The sequence below is a fragment of the Tachypleus tridentatus genome, chromosome 5 (assembly GCF_004210375.1).
Source record: "Tachypleus tridentatus isolate NWPU-2018 chromosome 5, ASM421037v1, whole genome shotgun sequence".
Lineage (NCBI taxonomy): Eukaryota > Metazoa > Arthropoda > Merostomata > Xiphosura > Limulidae > Tachypleus > Tachypleus tridentatus.
The window spans coordinates 28,732,150-28,751,114 of record NC_134829.1 but is presented as its reverse complement, the minus strand read 5'-3'; the positions used below and the strand labels follow the sequence as shown (position 1 = coordinate 28,751,114).

Below are 18,965 nucleotides of genomic sequence, written 5' to 3'. Positions count from 1 at the left end.
GATCAATTCTATTCGTTGGCAAAGAGTATCCCAGAAGCTGTACTTAAGGTCAGAACGTTGCAGGTTCAATTCTACCCTAGGCTACGCTATTTTGTTCATTTTTTTTTGCAAATTGGTTACTCCTCCCTAAAACGTCATAAAAGTTTACTATAAACGTCGCAGTAGAAGTGTCGTTGGTTTGTTTATCGCTTACAAATGAGTGAAATATTGTAAAAATTTGGGTGTCGTATAATGTATATAATGAAATCAAAAATCACTGCGTTTTATATTAAAAAATACGAGCACATTTTTACCTTAGTTTGGCAATTTATCTCTTACTGTATGACATACGTTGAATTTTTCACATTTGACACAAATATTTCAAAAATGTTAACAATGGAACGTTGCTTCTGGCTAATTCAGTTTAGTACACTCCTATCCCATTCTCCAATAAGATGCTAATAGTTGATACTGCTGTTGTTCTCGATGTGTACATTGTTTCATACAATTGGCTATATGAATGTAGTATTTTTAGATAAAAACCGATTTTTCTAAAATGTCAGGCAAACACGTAGTTAACAGCAAATTCGTTCAGGAAATTAAAAGTGATTTTGATTATATCGCAGATTTCAGTGTGTAAAGCATTGAGACTAGAAAAGTTAAAAGTGAAAATAACCTTTACTATTTGACAAATAAGAAAGCGTGTACTTGTACAAATTAAAACCAGTCATTTCTCTTAAATGCTACTTTCGTTTTCTCGAAACAAGCAAAATAAACTCGATGATCTTGAACATGGGAGTCTTCACTAATAGAATTGTTCGGAAAACGTTCGTCCTTTTTCTTTTAACAGCGTTATCTTCTAACTTCTTTTTTCCCTCACAGTAAGTTAGTTTTTACATTTAGCCAATACCAAGCTTGACCAGAAATTATATAAGTGTCAATTCCTATGAATGAGATTTCATGTCATAGTGGATTATCCTCTTAGGCAGAATACACATCTTACTATAAAGTGCAAAGAGACAAAGCAATTTTGTTTCACAGTACTATAATTATTATTCATAAATACTTTAATCACATAACCTTCTAACAGCTGATACTGAAAAGGCTTACGGATATTCTACCAGATGAATATAAATTAGAGTGGTTACACACATACCTTTTCTGTCATGGTAGAAAGTACTTCTGAAAGACCTGTTTGCAGGTGGCGCTCTCAAACCATGGAAACATTGTTTTTTTAGTATCAATCTGGGTAAAAGGGAAGTATTGACAACTGGAGAGTTAAATACTGTATAGGGAGGTGTCTACCAAACACCTAGGTAATTGTAGTTAGAATATTACACCACAAGCTCTGCTTAAGATCACAAGTAACTAGTGGACATAGCTTATACGTGTCAGTGAGAGATGAATTTTGTCGGTTGCCTTTTTAACAGGAAGCAACAGTCACCCATGGGAAGGACAGAAAAGATTTCCATTGACAATGATGGTAGCTTTTGACACCACCTGGGTTCTTGCAGAGTTGTACAATGAACCACCTGGAATAGTTTGTGGCATTATAGCTTTGTTCAAAGACTTGTTACCCATTGAAGAACGTTAATGTCTTTGTGCCATCCATCAAGATTATGAAAGTTTTTTGGCAGGTACATGTAACATTTGAGGAGGCAAATCTTATATGTCTGATGTTCAAGACAAGATGATCTGAACCAGCTTCTCAAAGAAGCAATGCAATGCCTAGTCCTGAGCTTAAATGGTCTGGCCCTCAGTATTATTATATGATTGCGTGAGGAGCGGCAAGATGACTGTCAAAGCGTTAGGCACGCCATGCATTAATGACTTGACCCACTGGAATGACAGCTGTAGTGGCAATTCCACCGACGGATGATGTCAAGTGTTTACATCATTGTTAACATTTAGCATGTCCATTGGAAAAAAACGTGAGGCTACCACCCTGATGTAGAGTGAGTTGACAAACAAGGCTGTGCAAGACCTTTCACATACCTCATTACAAGGCTACATGGTTCGCTCATGTCATATTCACATACACTACAGCAATGGTCAATGCCTACGTCTGGACATTATAAAAGAGAAAAAAGTAAAGCAACTGCTTTGCTTGTAGGTTTGAGAGCATTTGCGATAAAACTGTCCGTTCTTTGCAACACAGGAAAGATTATAGGGCTATTAGTTCCAGCTAATGACTCAAGTAACCACCAAACTATAATGCCAGTATCTTGCTCTTCAACAAAGGAGACAGGGAATATTGGTGTCGGCCATTAGGTTATAATATCCATAATGACAACAAAAAAAGCATTAGATGATATGGTAAATATTCTGAGAAATTCTTGGAACCGAAGACAAGTATGACTGCTATTGGGGAGAGGGGGTCACTGTAGGCAACTTGGTACCAAAAGGTATAGTGATCACCCCAGCTCTTTAAGTGCTGTATGGAGCCTAATGTGTGTTTATAAGGGCACGAAGGAAGAGTTTGAGTTCCTGGTAGACACAGGAACATTGAAAATCCTCGTGAACAAGCTCTTCAGATGAGATCATTATGTATGTGCTGTACGGTTTTGCCCGTACGGTGGGTGAACTGATGTGGAAAGTCATACAGTGCTATCCAGATCAAGCCCTGGAACACAGGAATGTAAGAAAGGGTGTAACCATATTTTCGTGTACACAAATGCTGTTCATCCAAACTTAGTCTAATGTTTCAAGGCTGTGAACCATTATTTCAGGAGTCATGCCTGAAATAAACTGTCCTTTCTCCACGAAAGAGGAAATAACTTGGGCAGTGATCTGCTTGACAATATATTATATTCCAGTGTTAATTTGTAATTATGAATGATTTATTATCAAACTATATGCATTAGTGTTCATAGGCATGATATATGAAACTGAAATAATTGATGCTAGCGGTAATACTAGGGTTGGGTCTACTGCAAAACTATAAAAAGGCACGTATGAGGCTAATAACGCATCTTAATGTGTTGGGTGACGACTTTACTGGTAATCTAAATCCAATACAGTAAATTCAACTCAGTATTTTTTTTAGTTTAATATGTCAATGTGTTTGTAGGAAGAGACAGATGATTAGGTAGAAAAACAATGAATAAGTACCACACAGACACAAATGATACGTTTTTGATAAATAACTTCCTAGAAGCAAGGAAGGAACTTGCAAACACTAACATACAGCAAATACTACAGGCTATAATCACCTTCAGTAAATCGTCAAAGAGAAGAAAGATATGCCAAGTTTCTGCATGGATTTTTGACAAGTAAATTTTATAGCTTGCATGGGCACCTCTTTACTATGAACAAATGAATGTCTGGTTATGCAAGAAGGCTCTCATTGGTCTAAAACCTTGGTTTTAGTATCTGAATATTGGCAAGTCAAGGTGCAAGACGTAAACAATGTTACGATTGCTCTCAGTACAGGAGATGATCTGTGTGAATTTAGTCATGAAATTTGGTTTTTGCAATTAAACAGCTACTTTTAAATGTCTGACGAAGTTTATATTCAAGAGAGTGCAATTAGAGAGTCTGGTCAATGTCGATAATATTTTAGCATTTGGAAACACCTTCTCCTGCATCTGAGAACTTGAAAATGTTGTTCCAGGATCTATGGAAGGCAAATTTGAAACTCATGTTGGGAAAGTATTTGCTTATGTAAACAGCAGCAAAGATTCTCAGTCATATTCTGGGAAGAAACTGAGTTTTAATAGACCTGATTAAGAGGGAGAGATTAGTCCAGACCTGTCTTCGAAGCTAAGACTATTTATAGTCTGCAAAACTAATGATTGAAAAGAAATAAGGTTTCTTGATTTTTGAGTTGTCAGGTAGGAAGATCTAGAAGAATGTATGGATTACATTTTAGGATTGCCATTTGATCATCCAACTTAGGAAGGTCAAGTGGTCAAAACATTTCTTAATGAAATGGTATCACAACCTTTTGCTTTCTGAGCATAGTGGAAGACAATGCATGGACTACATTATTGAAGCTCTGCTTGATCTTCAAAGCTAAGATAATCCTTATTCAAGAAACTATTGACTGAAAGGAAATAGCATCCCTCGATTTCTGAGATATTAGGTAGTAATAGCTGGCAAAGTGTAATGATTGCATTTTTTGATTACTACAACATTATAGGCAGCTAAAACAGTTACTGATCTGAATGATCATTGTCTGAAGGATGTGGAATTCCCTGCTTTCTAAACTATTTGACGGTATTCAGATGCAATTTATGTACTACATTGTAGAATTATCATTCGATTATTGGCAGTTAAGACAAGCTCATGATCAATAAGATGTTGCAAACCCCTTACTTACTAAGCCACTGAGTGAATTTGCTGATACAAAACTTTGCTCCATATTTCGCCAATTATGTCATCCAGTACTCCTTAGATTTTTCCTCGGTCTTCATGGGAAAATTCAAGATCTACGATTAACAAGAAAATCCAGCTCTTTCTGAATGTACATTGGAGTGAAGCAGTAATAGCACGAGGTTTAATCTTGGAAAATAGTTCAGAAGTATTGCTTCGTCTGGGTTTTACTGGTGTTTATTGATTTTGTGAAAACTGGAATAAAAATGAGTTGAGTTTTATTGTCCCTACATAACACTACTGTTGCTAGTGAGCTTAACTTCTGGAGATAACTCAAAAGTTACTAAAAGTTTTCATGCAGTAGCCAGGGACAAGATGCACAGACTACTAGAGGATGTGACAAAGTATAGTGACGACACATGTGTACTGCAATGTACACATTTAAACAAGCATACGTGTACAGAAAACATTACTCAGAATCATTTATAGTAACAATATATAAAGAACAGTAATAAATAAAACTTCAAGAAAGAAGAAGGAAGTAAGAAAACAATCAAAGCATAGAGACTTGATTTTGACTTTAAGAATTGATTATTATGAGGCTAACTGTTTTAAAAGACCTGGAAGGCACTATTGAAAAATTCAGCATAACTGTAATTTTCATTGAAACATTATCTCTGTAAGACATATTACAAGCTTGTTGATTTTTAAAGAGAAAATAGTAATAAAATATTTACACTGTGGTAAAAGAGAGAAAACACGGTTTGATCTTGTGTTTCCCAAACGAATAACACAAAGAATTTTTAACTTGATCGGGTTAAAATATTAATAAGTGAATGAAATTGTAAGCAGTACTGAAACTCGTAGATAAGGGCTTAGATATCGCGACAACTACATACATGTGCCACACACATTGCTTTATTCGGCTGTGATAGGAATATTCTCTGTCATACAGATTGAAATATTTTTAATCAGTAAGCAAACTGTTAACTGAATATTTTCTTTTCGTTTTTATTACAAAATACAGTTTTGAAACATCAAAATGCAAGTTGTAATGTAATGAGGGAGGCAGAAAGTATCATTCATGCAGTAACTCCTTAAAATATGTACCATAACTGTTATAAAATTTGAGATGGAAGAAAATGATTAGGGAAAGACAATGAAAATATTGGCAGGGACTACAGTAAAAAATGGGATTCGTACCTAACCCAAGTCAAGTGAACTTACAGGATCCAACCACGATCAAATTCCATTTCTTTCTATTAGAGCTAAGTTCTGTCTGTATGATAACCACATGGTAGGCTATAAATGAGATAGGGTCAGAGAGTGTAGCGTGTATGTTCATGTTTCAGGGTATGTTAAACAAAGGGAAGCATGGCCATGGGTAGATGATCACATAAACATTGAGGGAAGCTAGAGGACTGAAAAGGTATGTTCCTCAGATAAACGTTATATGAGTTACGATTAACGTGAGTACACACTGAAACTGTAAACTTATTGCTTGACCAGTGCATAGTTCACAATCATAACCGCGGATTATGACTCCATCTTTAGAAACCAATAAACTTCACTGAGCTTTAATCGATTGGAAAATAGTCAGTCTTTAATTTGAATCCAGACCTGTTTGTATTTAAGGCCAAGTTTTAGCCACAGTCAGTCTCTTTGTTTTGTTTTTTTCAACTATTCGGTGGTTATCTTGCCTTATCCCAGTAAATTGTGTTTGTGAATTCTACCTTTTCTCTTTTTGAGTGATAAATTGGATCTTTCATTATTCTTTAAAGTTTCGCAGCTTCTTTAGAATGCCCAAGATTTTCTCTGCAGTGAGAGATGTGAAATTATCAAGAATACAGAGAAACTGGGTTAACATTCACTTTAAGCATAATCTATCATTGAAGATACATTCCTTACCGCACATCTGACTTGAAAAGGTTTATAAGATTGGTGAAAAAAATAACACTAATATCTTCCAGGACTGGACTGTGCGGTGGATGATGAAAGCCCTGATGCTGCTGTGAACTCTAGGGAAATCATCAGCTTTAGATTGTCAGAAGCAACACTATAGCATCTGGAGAAGCTAAGCCTCCAAGCAATTTAGCAGCAGATTAACGCCAACAAAGGAGATAGCAATGAAAGAAAAGATGAGCTCAGTGATTTGTCCTATCATATGGCGAGACATTACCATAACCTAGAGGCAACAGATGTGTTCTCTTTTTCGATGGTATTACTATATACCTGGGTCGTAAAAGAGCTTTCCTGTGATAGACGTTTGTCAAGGGATACTCAAATTCTGGGAAGTTGAAATTAAGGCAAGCTTCAGTATAAATGAAGCAAGCAGATAAATTTGACTTCAGTGGCTGGGCTGACCAGAATAAGGACAGAAATTGTCATAGACTCTGAGAGATCCCCAGTGAAGAAATAATTATAGTAATCCCAAAGGAAATAGCATAGAATTCCATTCCAGGACACCTAATGTGATTGCTAATTGACCCACGTTACAGCAGATTTCAATGCTCAAACACCATTGCTAAAAGATTGTAGCCAAATAGACGGAGGCAAAGGTCAACTCCTCTGTCTGTGTACGAAGTGGAAATCTTAAACCTGCAGTACGGGTTAGCTGAAGCTGAACATAACTTGTTAAGAGCCTGAGAAACCTTAAGGCACCCATGGTTACCAATAAAAAACACTAAGACTAAAGCAGTCAGATTTTATATTATTACTCAGGTATTTTTGCGTGCTTAATGCATAAAATTTTACAATGTTAAAGAGTTCTCTTTTAAGTGGGATCATTTTGTCTTATTCTATGTTTTATATTTTTAAAGTTTTTTGTATACTTCACATTTATATACGAATTTACGCTTAAATGTTGTATTGAACTACCAATTTTGAGGGACATAAATCATTTCTTAAAGTGGAATATTATTTACTTTAAACCAATTTATTTTTTATTATTCTGTTCTTTTCCTTTAATCGCGATTATTTACTTGAGGCGTTAGACTTTTAAAGTGAAATGGTTATCCCTGTATTTTGTTTATTAACTTATTTCTTCGAGTAGTTTGTTTATGTTAGTATGTAGAGTATGGGTAGTTGTTTTATTGTTAATTTGTGAGTTGTTTGTTAAAGAGTCTTTTTCTATATTTTCATGTGTTTTTGCATCATGTGAAATATTAGCTTTTTATATGGTTATGAACTAGAAATAATATTAATGTATTATTTAGAATTAAAGTTAATATATTATGTTGATAAGTTTGCTTTAAGTTCTTGTGTGTATGTTTTTTTACTATTATTAAAGTATCTGCACTGTTTGTATATTTTAAATCTTCGTTAAAGGTTTAATACTTTTGTAGTTAGTGTGACTCACTTTAAAGAGTATGTGTCGTTTGTGTGACGCGTAGGTATTCTCAGGATTAAAGTAAAGTTAACTAGTTCTTGGACTCTGTCACGAGTTTAACGATAATTTATTTTTAAGACAAATTTAATTCTTGGCTTCGGACAAGCCTGAAAGAATATATCTATACATATCATATGTTGTTGTTGTTGGGTTGTTGTTTTTTATCTGCTTTAAATACATAGAAAATTTGGAAATGTTTTGGCTATGTAGTTTCTGTGCTGTAATGGCGGTAGGCTATGGTCCAGAATGTCTACGTTGCTTTAGTTGTTCTCTACAGTGAGAGAAGTCATTTAAGCCCAAGAGGATATTGCAGTAACATAAAGCATTTGGATTGATAATGTTGGCATTGCAATAACCTTTGCTGGTCTAGTATGCTATAGAAGAACAAAAGCTATGAGGTAATTTTGTTGGCCAGGAAAAGAAAATAGCTTACTTGTTGAATCCCAATGCATTTTTATGATTCAGTTCTACTAGGAGATTACAGAGCAAAACCCCATTTTAAGGATAATTATGTTTAGTCCGACGGTAGACTATCTCAAGAGAAAGAAAGCTATGGAACTAAGCACAGCCTAGCAGAAACAAATATATTTTCATGCAGAATAAGTGTATATGTCCTGTTTTCTTTATGTTTTCCAAATAATAAAAATTGTTTTCATATTACCAGGGGTATTTGTGCTAGCAGTTCTTAATTTTTGGATAATACACTAGAAAAAAGGATCACCCGCTGGCAATTAACTACTATAACCAAAAACTTGGATGTTACCATCACTCTTATAATACACTCAGGATTTCGAAGTGTGGAGCACAGTATTGCAGCGACATGACTCTGACCGTAGACTGTCGATTTCAGAATCTAGCATACTAACTATTAGAACATGTTTGGCCTACTAACAATAAAACAATGACTGTTGTACAACATAGATATTGTGTTAGTGCAAACCTACATGAGAGATTTTCTATACTTTCTTCATCACGAGGAACCCAGTCACTGATTTTTCTTTCGTTATATCTTTTAACTTACCCCTCACCTACCGGTGGAAACCACATGAATGTTTTTCAAAGTTGCTATAGGAAAAGGCTTAAGGTAAGCTATATTTTTTTAACGAACGAGTTCAAAGTGGGCGTAATATTAAACAAAAGTTGGTTTCAAATTCGATAATGAGGAACTCGCGTTAAGGCTAATAAAACTTAAAGATTTCATGAATGGTTACGAAGAAATTTGTATTACAAGTTTAAGAAATTAACAAATGTTCAACGTTTCGGTAAGATTTCGTCATTACCAGGTACAACTAACGTAAGTTTACATAGACGTACAAATATATAGACGTCGCTGCAATATCGTGCAAAAAGTGGATGTTTGTGTTCTTGCAGTGCCTAAAGTTTTCTTTGTCTTTTGTGACGAAGTAGGTGATTTAAATTTAAGAACTTAGTTTGGTGGTGTCTGTTTTATTTTTCTTTCGAAGTTAAGTGCACAGTGCAGTGTTTTGTTCATTATTCACTTGAAAAGTGTGGTTGAACTTATGCTTACTACAGATGAAAGTTGTGCTAAGCCTAACAATACAGCTTAATAGTAATACATATACAAGTTAGTCTTAATCAAAGTTTATGGCTAAGTATAGTAAACTAGCGGGTTGAATTAATCGAGTCTTGAATAATCGCGACTGACAGTGCAACTGTTAGTGTTTCTAAGCGTGGCCAAACATGAAAACCGATATATAACATTAAAGTAGGTCAGATTTGGTTATTAATACCAGTATTATTATTTCTATTGTGTTATCTAGGTGTACTAATAAAAATTGAGTTTACTTGTAATTTTGTAAGAACTGAAAATTGTATTTCAGAACGCGTTTTTTATTAATTCTAATACAACGATAGATGAATTACCTAGTTAGAAAATGTGTATAATTTTTAAAAATCTCAAGTGAAAATAAATTGTTGTGATATGTGACTTAGCAACCTGCATATGAGATTTACAAGTTTTATTGTTCTTGATTTATCATTATCTGGTGCCTTGTAAGTTACATCTGAAGCACTTTGTACATGTTATTGAACCATAACATAAAATATCCAGACCAACCAAAGGGAATGCTGGCCCTTCAAAGCTGTTCTTGATTTCATCCCTAAGAAATAGTAAAATTAATTTTTTTAAGGCCACCATTTATTTTTGTGGAGTTCATTGGTTCTTTTAAGATTTTGTGAAGTCGGACCTCTATTATTTTTGATGGCAACTTATTCCATTAGATAATTATCCTTTTATAAAAAAAATTAAAAACCTTGCAGAATAACCCAATTTTGTTTTCAAATATCAGACTTGTGTACTCTTTATCCATAATCTTCAGAATGCAATATAAAGATGTTTATATATGATTTTGAACCTTAACATTTTTGGGCTCTGTTTAAGATCAAAACCTTTTTCATCTGGTTTCTTAATGGATTTCTGTAAGATCACCTCCAAGCCTAACTCCATAATGCAACCTTTCTGTCACTCCACATTATTGTAGTAACCTTCTTTTGAACCTTTTTCGCTAATTCATTCCTTCTTAGTTAAGGAGACTAAAATTGCACTCATTACCAAAGCTGAGACCTTACTGGTGATTCATATAAAGTCATTTAACCCTTTTTATTATAAGCAAAACAGTTAAAATACATTCTAAAAATCTGTTAGCTTTACTAATAGCAATAGAACACAGTCTCAAGATTTTGCCTAGTTTTTCCAAAGTCATTCTGTAACACCTAATAATCCACAATTCATACAGTATGAATTAACACTGACTTTTTGCTTTCTTTTATCCAGCAACATTACAGCTCTATGAACTACGCTTTTTTCCAACACCATATTGATGTGGTTTTTATAGCCAGTCTTATGTGCAGTGTCTTATTAAAAGCTTACTGAAAATCTAAGTATACCAAGTCCATAGCATTAAATATGTCTAAATCATGAGATAATACAATATTTGGATCTTGTGGTATGACAAATTCAGTAATTTGAGGATTAATGAAATTGTGTGTAACAAAGTGATAAGCCTTCAACTTCAACTTTTGTGATTGTAAATTAAAGTTATTTTGGAACTGTGTAGGTGATCACTGTTGTTTTGCATTTTTGACTTTTTTTGGTACTTATTAAGTTCTGTTTCAGACTTGTTAATAACCTATTGACTCTCATATATATCATTAATAAAGTATGCAGAGTATGATATAAAATAAGTGTTTGTTACAGTAAATATGTGATGGGAATTAAAGATCAAATGTTAACATTTTGTGAATGTTTATGTGTAACATATAAAACAGTTTAGATCAGTATTATATGTGGTGTAAACAGAAATTTCAGAGAACACTTTATGAGCTGTATCTGTCAGTGCATATTGAAATTACATGTTTAAACAATTTTATCCCCTGCTAGGGCAGTGGTAAGTCTTTGGATTTATAATGCCAGATATTTTAATAATCCAATATTTGTAACAGTCATTTTCTAATATTATAATCATAGTTAAAATATCAGAGCATTGTTTTTGATATAAGAAATAAAAGACTAAATCATCACTTTATTTGTAAGATATGCCATGTTCCTCAGTTTTTGTTTCATTTTGTTGATTTTGTGTGTGATTATCTAATCTTTGCTAGTTCCCTAATAAATATTGAGCTGAGGTGTGACTTCAGATGTGTGGTAGTGTTAAACAGATACTCTCTATCATTTGAGTTGTTATATGTTATAGTTTTATTACTGAATTGTTGTTTTAGGATTGATGAAATGAATTGTAGACTTTTTCTTAACAAAGCTAAGGCATAATGATTTATGGCATGAGAATAACATTTGAAATACTGCACAATGTCTTACAAAACATTTAAAACCTTAATAGGCATGGATTGAGTTTACTCTTAAGTGGTGTCAGAATTTTCAGTATACAAGTAAGAATTACATATACTAATGAATTATTATAATTTTCTAAGCTATTTATGTTTCAAGCCACTTGTGCAGGACATTATTGGTTACACATTTTCTAGTAACATATGTTTTTGAAAAAAAAATGTCAGTATTGTAATTAATTCCTCTAATTGCTACTGGAATTCTTTATGTATTTTATATTTGACCAAATTGTTTTGGTCAGTTCTTTGAGTGGACTTTGTAAAAGACAAAAAATTATAAAATAACTCAGTATGACACATTGTGGACCCATGAATATAGTAGTGTAAAAACATGCTGGACAATCTTTTAATGCAAAAATGAATCTTAAAAAAAAAGTGACAGTACCATATTTTAATAATATAGTAATATTTGTAAATGCCACTTTCTAATATTGTAACCTGAATTCAACTATCAGGTCATTGTTTTGAATAGAAAAAAGACTAAATCACCTTGTTTTACAATATTTGCTCTTTTATTAATAAATTTACTAGAGGGGTCAGCACGTACTCTAAACTTACAATTTTCATCATTCATTACTGTACAGTAATTGTATGTTATTGTATGTGTATGTATACAGTAATGTGCAAAAGTCTTATGGACAAAGGTAAAAATTAGATTTTAGGCTACTCTCAAAAACAGTGAAACAGGTGAAACATCAGAATTTTATTAATTTTTGTATTTAGTACAACATAAACTCAGTGGAAGTACTTGAGTTCAACAAACAGTTAATATTCTGTGTATCCTCCTTTTGCTTTAATAACTGCAGATGTTGTTTTTGGCTTGGTTGCTACATATTTAATTAAAGTGTCCTTTGAGAATTTCCTCTAAGTGTTTCTACTAAACTCCCATAAATATTCTTTGGAGTAACCCTTGACTTAAGTTTATGATTTATCAAATCCCAGATCTGTACAACGGGGTTGAGACTAGGTCTCTTGGGGGGCCATTGCATCATTTAATGATTCTAGCAGCTTCTTTCTTAGCTAAATAATTTCTGCACAAGTTGGATGGATGCTTGGGGTCATTATCTTCTTGGTAGCAGAATCCTTTACCAATAATATACAAACCACGGGGTATACCATGATGGACCAGTGTCTGACGGTACTTGTGCTGGTCCATTACTCCATCTAATTTGCAAATATCTCCTGTTGCCTTAACAGAAGTATGCCCCCAAACTATCACACTGATTCCTCGATTCATAGTAGGCACTGTAAAATGGATAGGTGATGGTACTCCCAACAGAATTTGGGCTTTACTTTAATCACTACCTTAAGGTTACAGTAGATAATGACCCACCAGCCCACCAGGTTATTTATGTCTGAGTGTTGGATATTTGTTTTATGGCTATATTTTTATTTCTTAAAGTATATTTTTCTCATTTGTTTACTTTTTCTCTTCTCTACAAAATTAAACCTAATTATATTTCATCTCAGGTTTGGATATGCTATGTGAATTTCATGTTATACTTTTAATGTAATTATTAAAAAGACAGTTGTAACTTAGTAAAATTATATATCTACGTATATAAATACATACAGTTATCAACTAAATGTTATAATTTGTTTATAAGCTGGAGGAAGCTATTACTCGTTATAACACTAAGAGTAAAAGGTTTAATGATATAGGCTTAGATAGATCTAAAGCTTTGATGTTAAGTTTTATAGCAAATTTAAGGGTAGGTTATAAATATTAGGTTTGTAAAATATACCTAAGAAATGGTAGAGTGTATCAGTCAGTGTATTTTCCTTTTAGACGTGAAGTAATACAAGTTCCTTTTTTGTATTAGTGTAGTGCAATTAGTGTTATTTGTAAATGTGGTCTTCAAATTCCAGTGTTTAAGTTTGTAAAAGAATGGTAAGGAAGAAATAAATTGGTTTATTATCTTACATGTGAACTGGATGTTGAATTGTTTTCACCTTTGGCATGCTTGTATTTTCTGACAAAGTATCTTGAAATAATTCCTGTTATTCAGTTTCAGTGTAGGTCATGATTTAAAATTGTTTACATGTATGGCATAGCTGAACTATATTCTCCCTTGTAAGTAATTATATGATTTATAGTTATTTAGTTTTGTAATGCTCAGACTTGTTCATATTTTTGTTTTATTCTGACTAACTCAGTGTTTTTAAATGTATCTAAATTATATACTTTCTAATCAAAATAAAATTTGGTTGTGATAGAATGTAACTATTAGTATATTTAGTGTGGCATTGAAAATTCTTACTGATAGGATCATTTTGGTTCTACTAAAACATAAACGTATTATCATTTAGTTAACTGCATTGTATATAGATTTTTACAAAGAATCAGTACAGTGTTGGATTAACGTAAAGTATTAATGTGTATAATTATATATGATTTAAGTTAGTAAATTATATTAAGAAGGGCTTTCATTCCTGAAGTTTGTGTTTTATAGATTTTCAGGTCAGCAGATTTAATATCAGTTATGGATGATGAAAGAAATAATGAAGTAGATAGCATTGGTGAAAAACCTTCTAGTGAAAAAGGTAGTGTAGATGGAATGGAAGATGTGAGTGATGAAGAAAGCAATTCTGAGTCTGATTCAGAAAGAGGTGGAGCATCCTCAAGTGGGGATGATGACAACAAACAGTCAAAAAGTGATGAAGAAAGTGAAGAATCTGATGGTTCTGACACATCTCGTGAAAGACGAAAGAGAAAACAAAGAAGTATCCCATTTAAGTTTGAGAGTTCACAAGAAAACACCAAAGATAAATTTATTCAGAAACGTATATGTAAAAATTATAAATCTGTTGAAGAAATTAGTACAACAGTTGACAATGAAACTATTGAGAATATTAAAGACTGTGAAAATTCTTTCTCTGAGAATTCATCTCAGGATGAAAACGATGATATTGCTCTAAATGATGTTAAAGAAACAAAGGATTTAGATGAAAATATTGTAAAAATCAAATCAAGAACAAGAAAAGATGAAAATAATAAAGCTAAGTTATCAGATGTACATGTGCATGCTCCTGATGGAGAATTAGACTTTGAAGAAGAGATGCACGAAGATGAGCAAGAAGTAGATGAAGTAATCAATAAAGAAATTGAAGTTGAAAAAAAAGAACCTGTAAGTATGAGTTCTAAAGTAAAAGTTACATAAAAAGTATTCCACTGTATTATGTTAATTTACAATAATGAAATGAAAACTTGCTGGAGGAGAAAAAGATAATGAAATAGCTTATTAGTTCATAGGGAAAAGCTTAAAATTTTCAGTTTGGTATCATGCTATATTTTTTCTGTTTACAAAATATAAACCTTGAAAATCAGGGCATGTTTGAATTCTAATTTTGAATATGTGTTGATTGAATCAAGAAACTGTTTAAAATGACAGTTTTGCTATTTTTTGTTTTACAACTTCTGAAAACAGTAGAGAAAACAGTTGCTAATTTTTTCCCGCTAGCAAATTCAGGATTGGTACTAGCAATAAAACTGTTAATTAAAATAATTTTAACTATGTCATAGTTGTTTTGTGTGTGAAATGTTCATAAATATTTATATATCATACTTAAATGTATAACAGTATTGTGCTGATGAACTTAATGTGACCAAGAAAATTATGAAAGCATCTTTCAAATTAATAGATGCAATTCAGAAAGAAAAAAGCTAAATCCTTCTTGTCTTGGCCAAATATCATAATAATTGAAGTTTTTATTTAAGTATTTAGTAGACTGTATAAATAGATAGCACTCACCCTTAAAAATGAAGAATCAAGGTGAAAAACATATTTGATAATAAGTGACAAAAAATAATGCATTGTGGTGTTGCTTTTTATCTAGTGAATTTTTTAGTAATTTGTAGATGAATAGCTTTAGAAAGTTTGATCATATTTATGTACGTATCGTTAAATAATATTTAATAGAAATTAACAACTACTGTTTAGAATAAAGAAAATCTTAGTAATATTGCATATACAAAAATGAATTATTAATAAAATTGCATGAGTTCTTATAGACCTCTCTCTAAACAATAACAGTTAACTATTTACAACTTAGCTGTTCCTATTTTTAACAATTTTATTCATTTTTTATTTTTTTGTCTTTTGCATTTATTGTGAAACATTTTTCCATTTTTCTATTTCCGTAATTATTCTGAGCCATTATTATATTAAATAAACACACTTTAAGTGTTGCTGTAGTGAAATTTGTTAGAAATTCAGGATTAGGTATAATAACAAATGAGCTTAATATTAGTAGTATGAGTGGTTACAGTTTGTACTTGTTTTTGACAGTATCTTTATTACCAATGAAAACTTAAGTCCTAAGTAAAATTGTTGAATAACAATATAGATACTCGCAGAGTTCAAAATTACTCATTTAACATCTGTTTTCAAGAGCTTAGTTTTGTTATCCACCTGAAAGTATTTCAATTTATTACTGTCACTCTCAGAAGGTGGAGCAAGGGTATTGCAGTCGAGTCTGTGTGCATTTACATTTCTGTGCATGCATGTCTCTAAAACTAATAGATTAGTGCATATGAAAATTTTACGCAAGATGAAAAGTTAGTAATGGATAGACCTTGCTGCATTTGGTCTTTAGATTCTGGATCACTTTGAAGCATTTTTTATAATGGGGAGCTAGAGCATTTTCACAGTTTTGGCTTAATAACTTTATAAAGTGTGATCTGACTTTTACCAAATTTCATGGACACATTAAAGTTGAGGCTTCTCATTGTTACAGAAATGATGCAGATTGTTGATCATTCTTGCACCAAGGAGGAGTTTTTGAATTTTCATTATATTATCCAATATAAATGCATGCAATCTCAAAAAGGACTGTTAGGGTGAGAGTATGAAATTTTTGTTCTTATCCATGCTGTAATAGTTTGCATGACATTTTTTGAGTGAACTGGAATCACATGACTTTAAGAATGTGGACACTTTCAGCTCTCAGCAGCTCAATGAGTTTTAATAGCAGGAGAAAGTCACCTGATGAAACTATGTATACCTTTGGAATTTTTGTTTATAATTCTTTTTCCCTGCAAAAGTATGTTTGAAACTCTTCAACTTGCCTTTCCAGGTTGTATTTTATGTTAAGTTTCTGATTTTTACATTTTAAATGAAAATTATTTTAAACTGTTATTTGTTTTATATTAATGTTTTTCCATTTTTTGTGCTTCATACATTATTGATAAGCTTGTTTCTGTAATTCTGTATTAAATATTAGCTGCTTGTATAAATTTCAAATACTGTTTTGCATTTGTTATTACTTCTAAAGTGAAATTAGCGTGTAGAGAATATGTGGTATATTAGTATACACATTACAGTATTAAAAGTGAAAACTCTGAAAAAGACTGATTTTAATGTATCTAAATAAAACTATAAAACAGCTAAAAATAAATAGACAAAACAGAATCTCTAGTTATTTATTTATTCACAGTTGTCTTTGTATTAGGTTGATGATTGATAGAATCTGAAATTAAAATGTTTTTCTGAGGGAATTCACTATACATGTGTTTTTCCCTTTTTTGAAGCCTTTTGGGATAATGAGGTTATCAAATAATGTTTAATGTATAATTCTTGAATTTCATATTTAACTATCTAAAAATCTAATAATTTTCTTTGAAGTTTAAATCATTTTACTATTCAAAATTCAATGTTAACAGTTCCCAAATGTAGATTTGGAATGGAAACTTGCATATTTAAGCCTCGAAGTTTACAGTACCTCACTGCTGATGGCCGTGTCTACTAAAAACATGCTAGAGTTTGGGTTTCATTTTAGAACAGTATACTAAAAATTATTAAAAGTTAATTTGCCAAAAGTTAAGAAAGCATTAGAAGCTAAAAGGGCTAAACATTGTTAGTCATGGACAAATCAAGAGGAATGTGGAAAACAATCTGCAGTTTACATTATTTTAACAGTTGTTTATAAGAATTGATGATACATAGTGTCTAGACCACTACTGCATGTGTTGTATCCCAACTTGTCTGGTAGAACTTGGTTTTTGGCAAATGGCTTTATTGGTACTGGATACAGCATAATATGGCTAATATATAAAATATTCACCTTTGCTTTCTGTTGTGGGTTCTTAGAATTACTGATGTAGTTTTCTTCCATTAATGTTTTAATTGCATGACCTGTTCCTGGAACAAGCAAAGTATCTTGTTGGTTTACCAGCTTCTTGAATGGTTATAAATTAATTCAAATAAAATTATAATAGAAAATATTAGAATAAATAACACAAATATTGCTATAGAATAAAATAGGTAATGTTGTGTTATTTTGTAGAAAATTCAAAAATATTTTAGCAAAAGTTTTACAGTGTACCACAACCATTTGAAAATTTTCATGTCATCACTGTTGGGATGTTTAGTGTAATAATAAACAGTTTTAATATATTAACTACTATTGGTTGTGCTGACTGTTAATTTAAGTTATTATTACATACAAGTAAAGTCAGCTGTATAACAGTTCTGTATATAGTTTAGCACTATACAGTTAACTTGTTTGGATTAGTTTTATAATTTCTTTGTCATATTAATGCCTTGTGTGTTTTTACATACTGTGTGTTTGTATTGTTATCTTTCTCAGTTTGCAAAGAAGACTGAATGTTATTTATTACTTACTCTAGCTCGGTGTAAGTGATTGTTAAATTGGATATATAAAAAAGACTAGTAAAAGTTATTGCACATTAAGTTTAGCCAATTGTTGTTTTTTTAATTAATATTTCAATTTGTTAGATTATAATGGCCGTGTCAGGCGTTATTTTTTATCTGTTTTATAGTCTCATAAACTTTGGTTTTTGGTTGTAGCATGGGAAAGTTAGTGTTACTGACTCTACTTAATTAAAAGTTAAATATATGTTTTGAACTGTGTCAGATGGGAATAGTCTAATGTTATATAATAGGAAAACTTAGAGTTTTCTTTAGTAATGTGACAAATTAGAAGGGCAAGATTACTTGTATAACAAAGATTAAAGACAAGTGTTTTGAGTGTTCTCCAATTAAGGTATACTATATTGTTAACTTTTAACAGTATTGATTATAACAGTTAATACACTGAATGCCATTATTTTTTATTTTGATTTATTTATTATTGTTATATTTTATAAGGTTTTTTCATTGTTAATTTAAATTTAAGAAAACTATAATTAGCCATACTGATAGTGAAATTGATTTTTAGTTTCATTCTAGGTACAGCTTGCTTTGATTACTATTATTCAATTATCACCATAAAAGCACTGATATTTACTAAATGTTAATCATTTGGTAATAAGTAATGCTGAATCAAACTAATAGAACTATTATTTTTGAATTTTAATTTGATGATTCAGATTTAAATAGTGTAATGTTTCATAGGGAGAGAAGAGTGAAGAAGGTGAAGCAGATGATGATGATGGAGAGGTTTCAGATGTAAGTTATGT

At 31.8% G+C, this 18,965-nt stretch overlaps 1 protein-coding gene across 10 annotated transcripts in view; it reads left to right on the top strand.

Moving 5' to 3' along the window:
• Positions 1 to 8,711: 8,711 nt before the first annotated feature.
• Positions 8,712 to 18,965, top strand: part of LOC143250813 (uncharacterized) — a 43,086-nt gene continuing 32,832 nt past the window's right edge. For 4 of the 10 annotated variants that reach the window (XM_076501849.1, XM_076501848.1, XM_076501845.1 and 1 more), the window contains exons 1-3: positions 8,712 to 8,765; positions 13,999 to 14,673; positions 18,901 to 18,954. In XM_076501849.1, coding sequence (XP_076357964.1) covers positions 8,727 to 8,765; positions 13,999 to 14,673; positions 18,901 to 18,954 — 768 coding nt within the window. In that variant the 5' untranslated portion in view covers positions 8,712 to 8,726. Of the gene's footprint in view, positions 9,408 to 13,998; positions 14,674 to 18,900; positions 18,955 to 18,965 lie in introns of all 10 variants that reach the window. The other 6 variants (XM_076501854.1, XM_076501852.1, XM_076501855.1 and 3 more) reach the window with 4 other exon arrangements.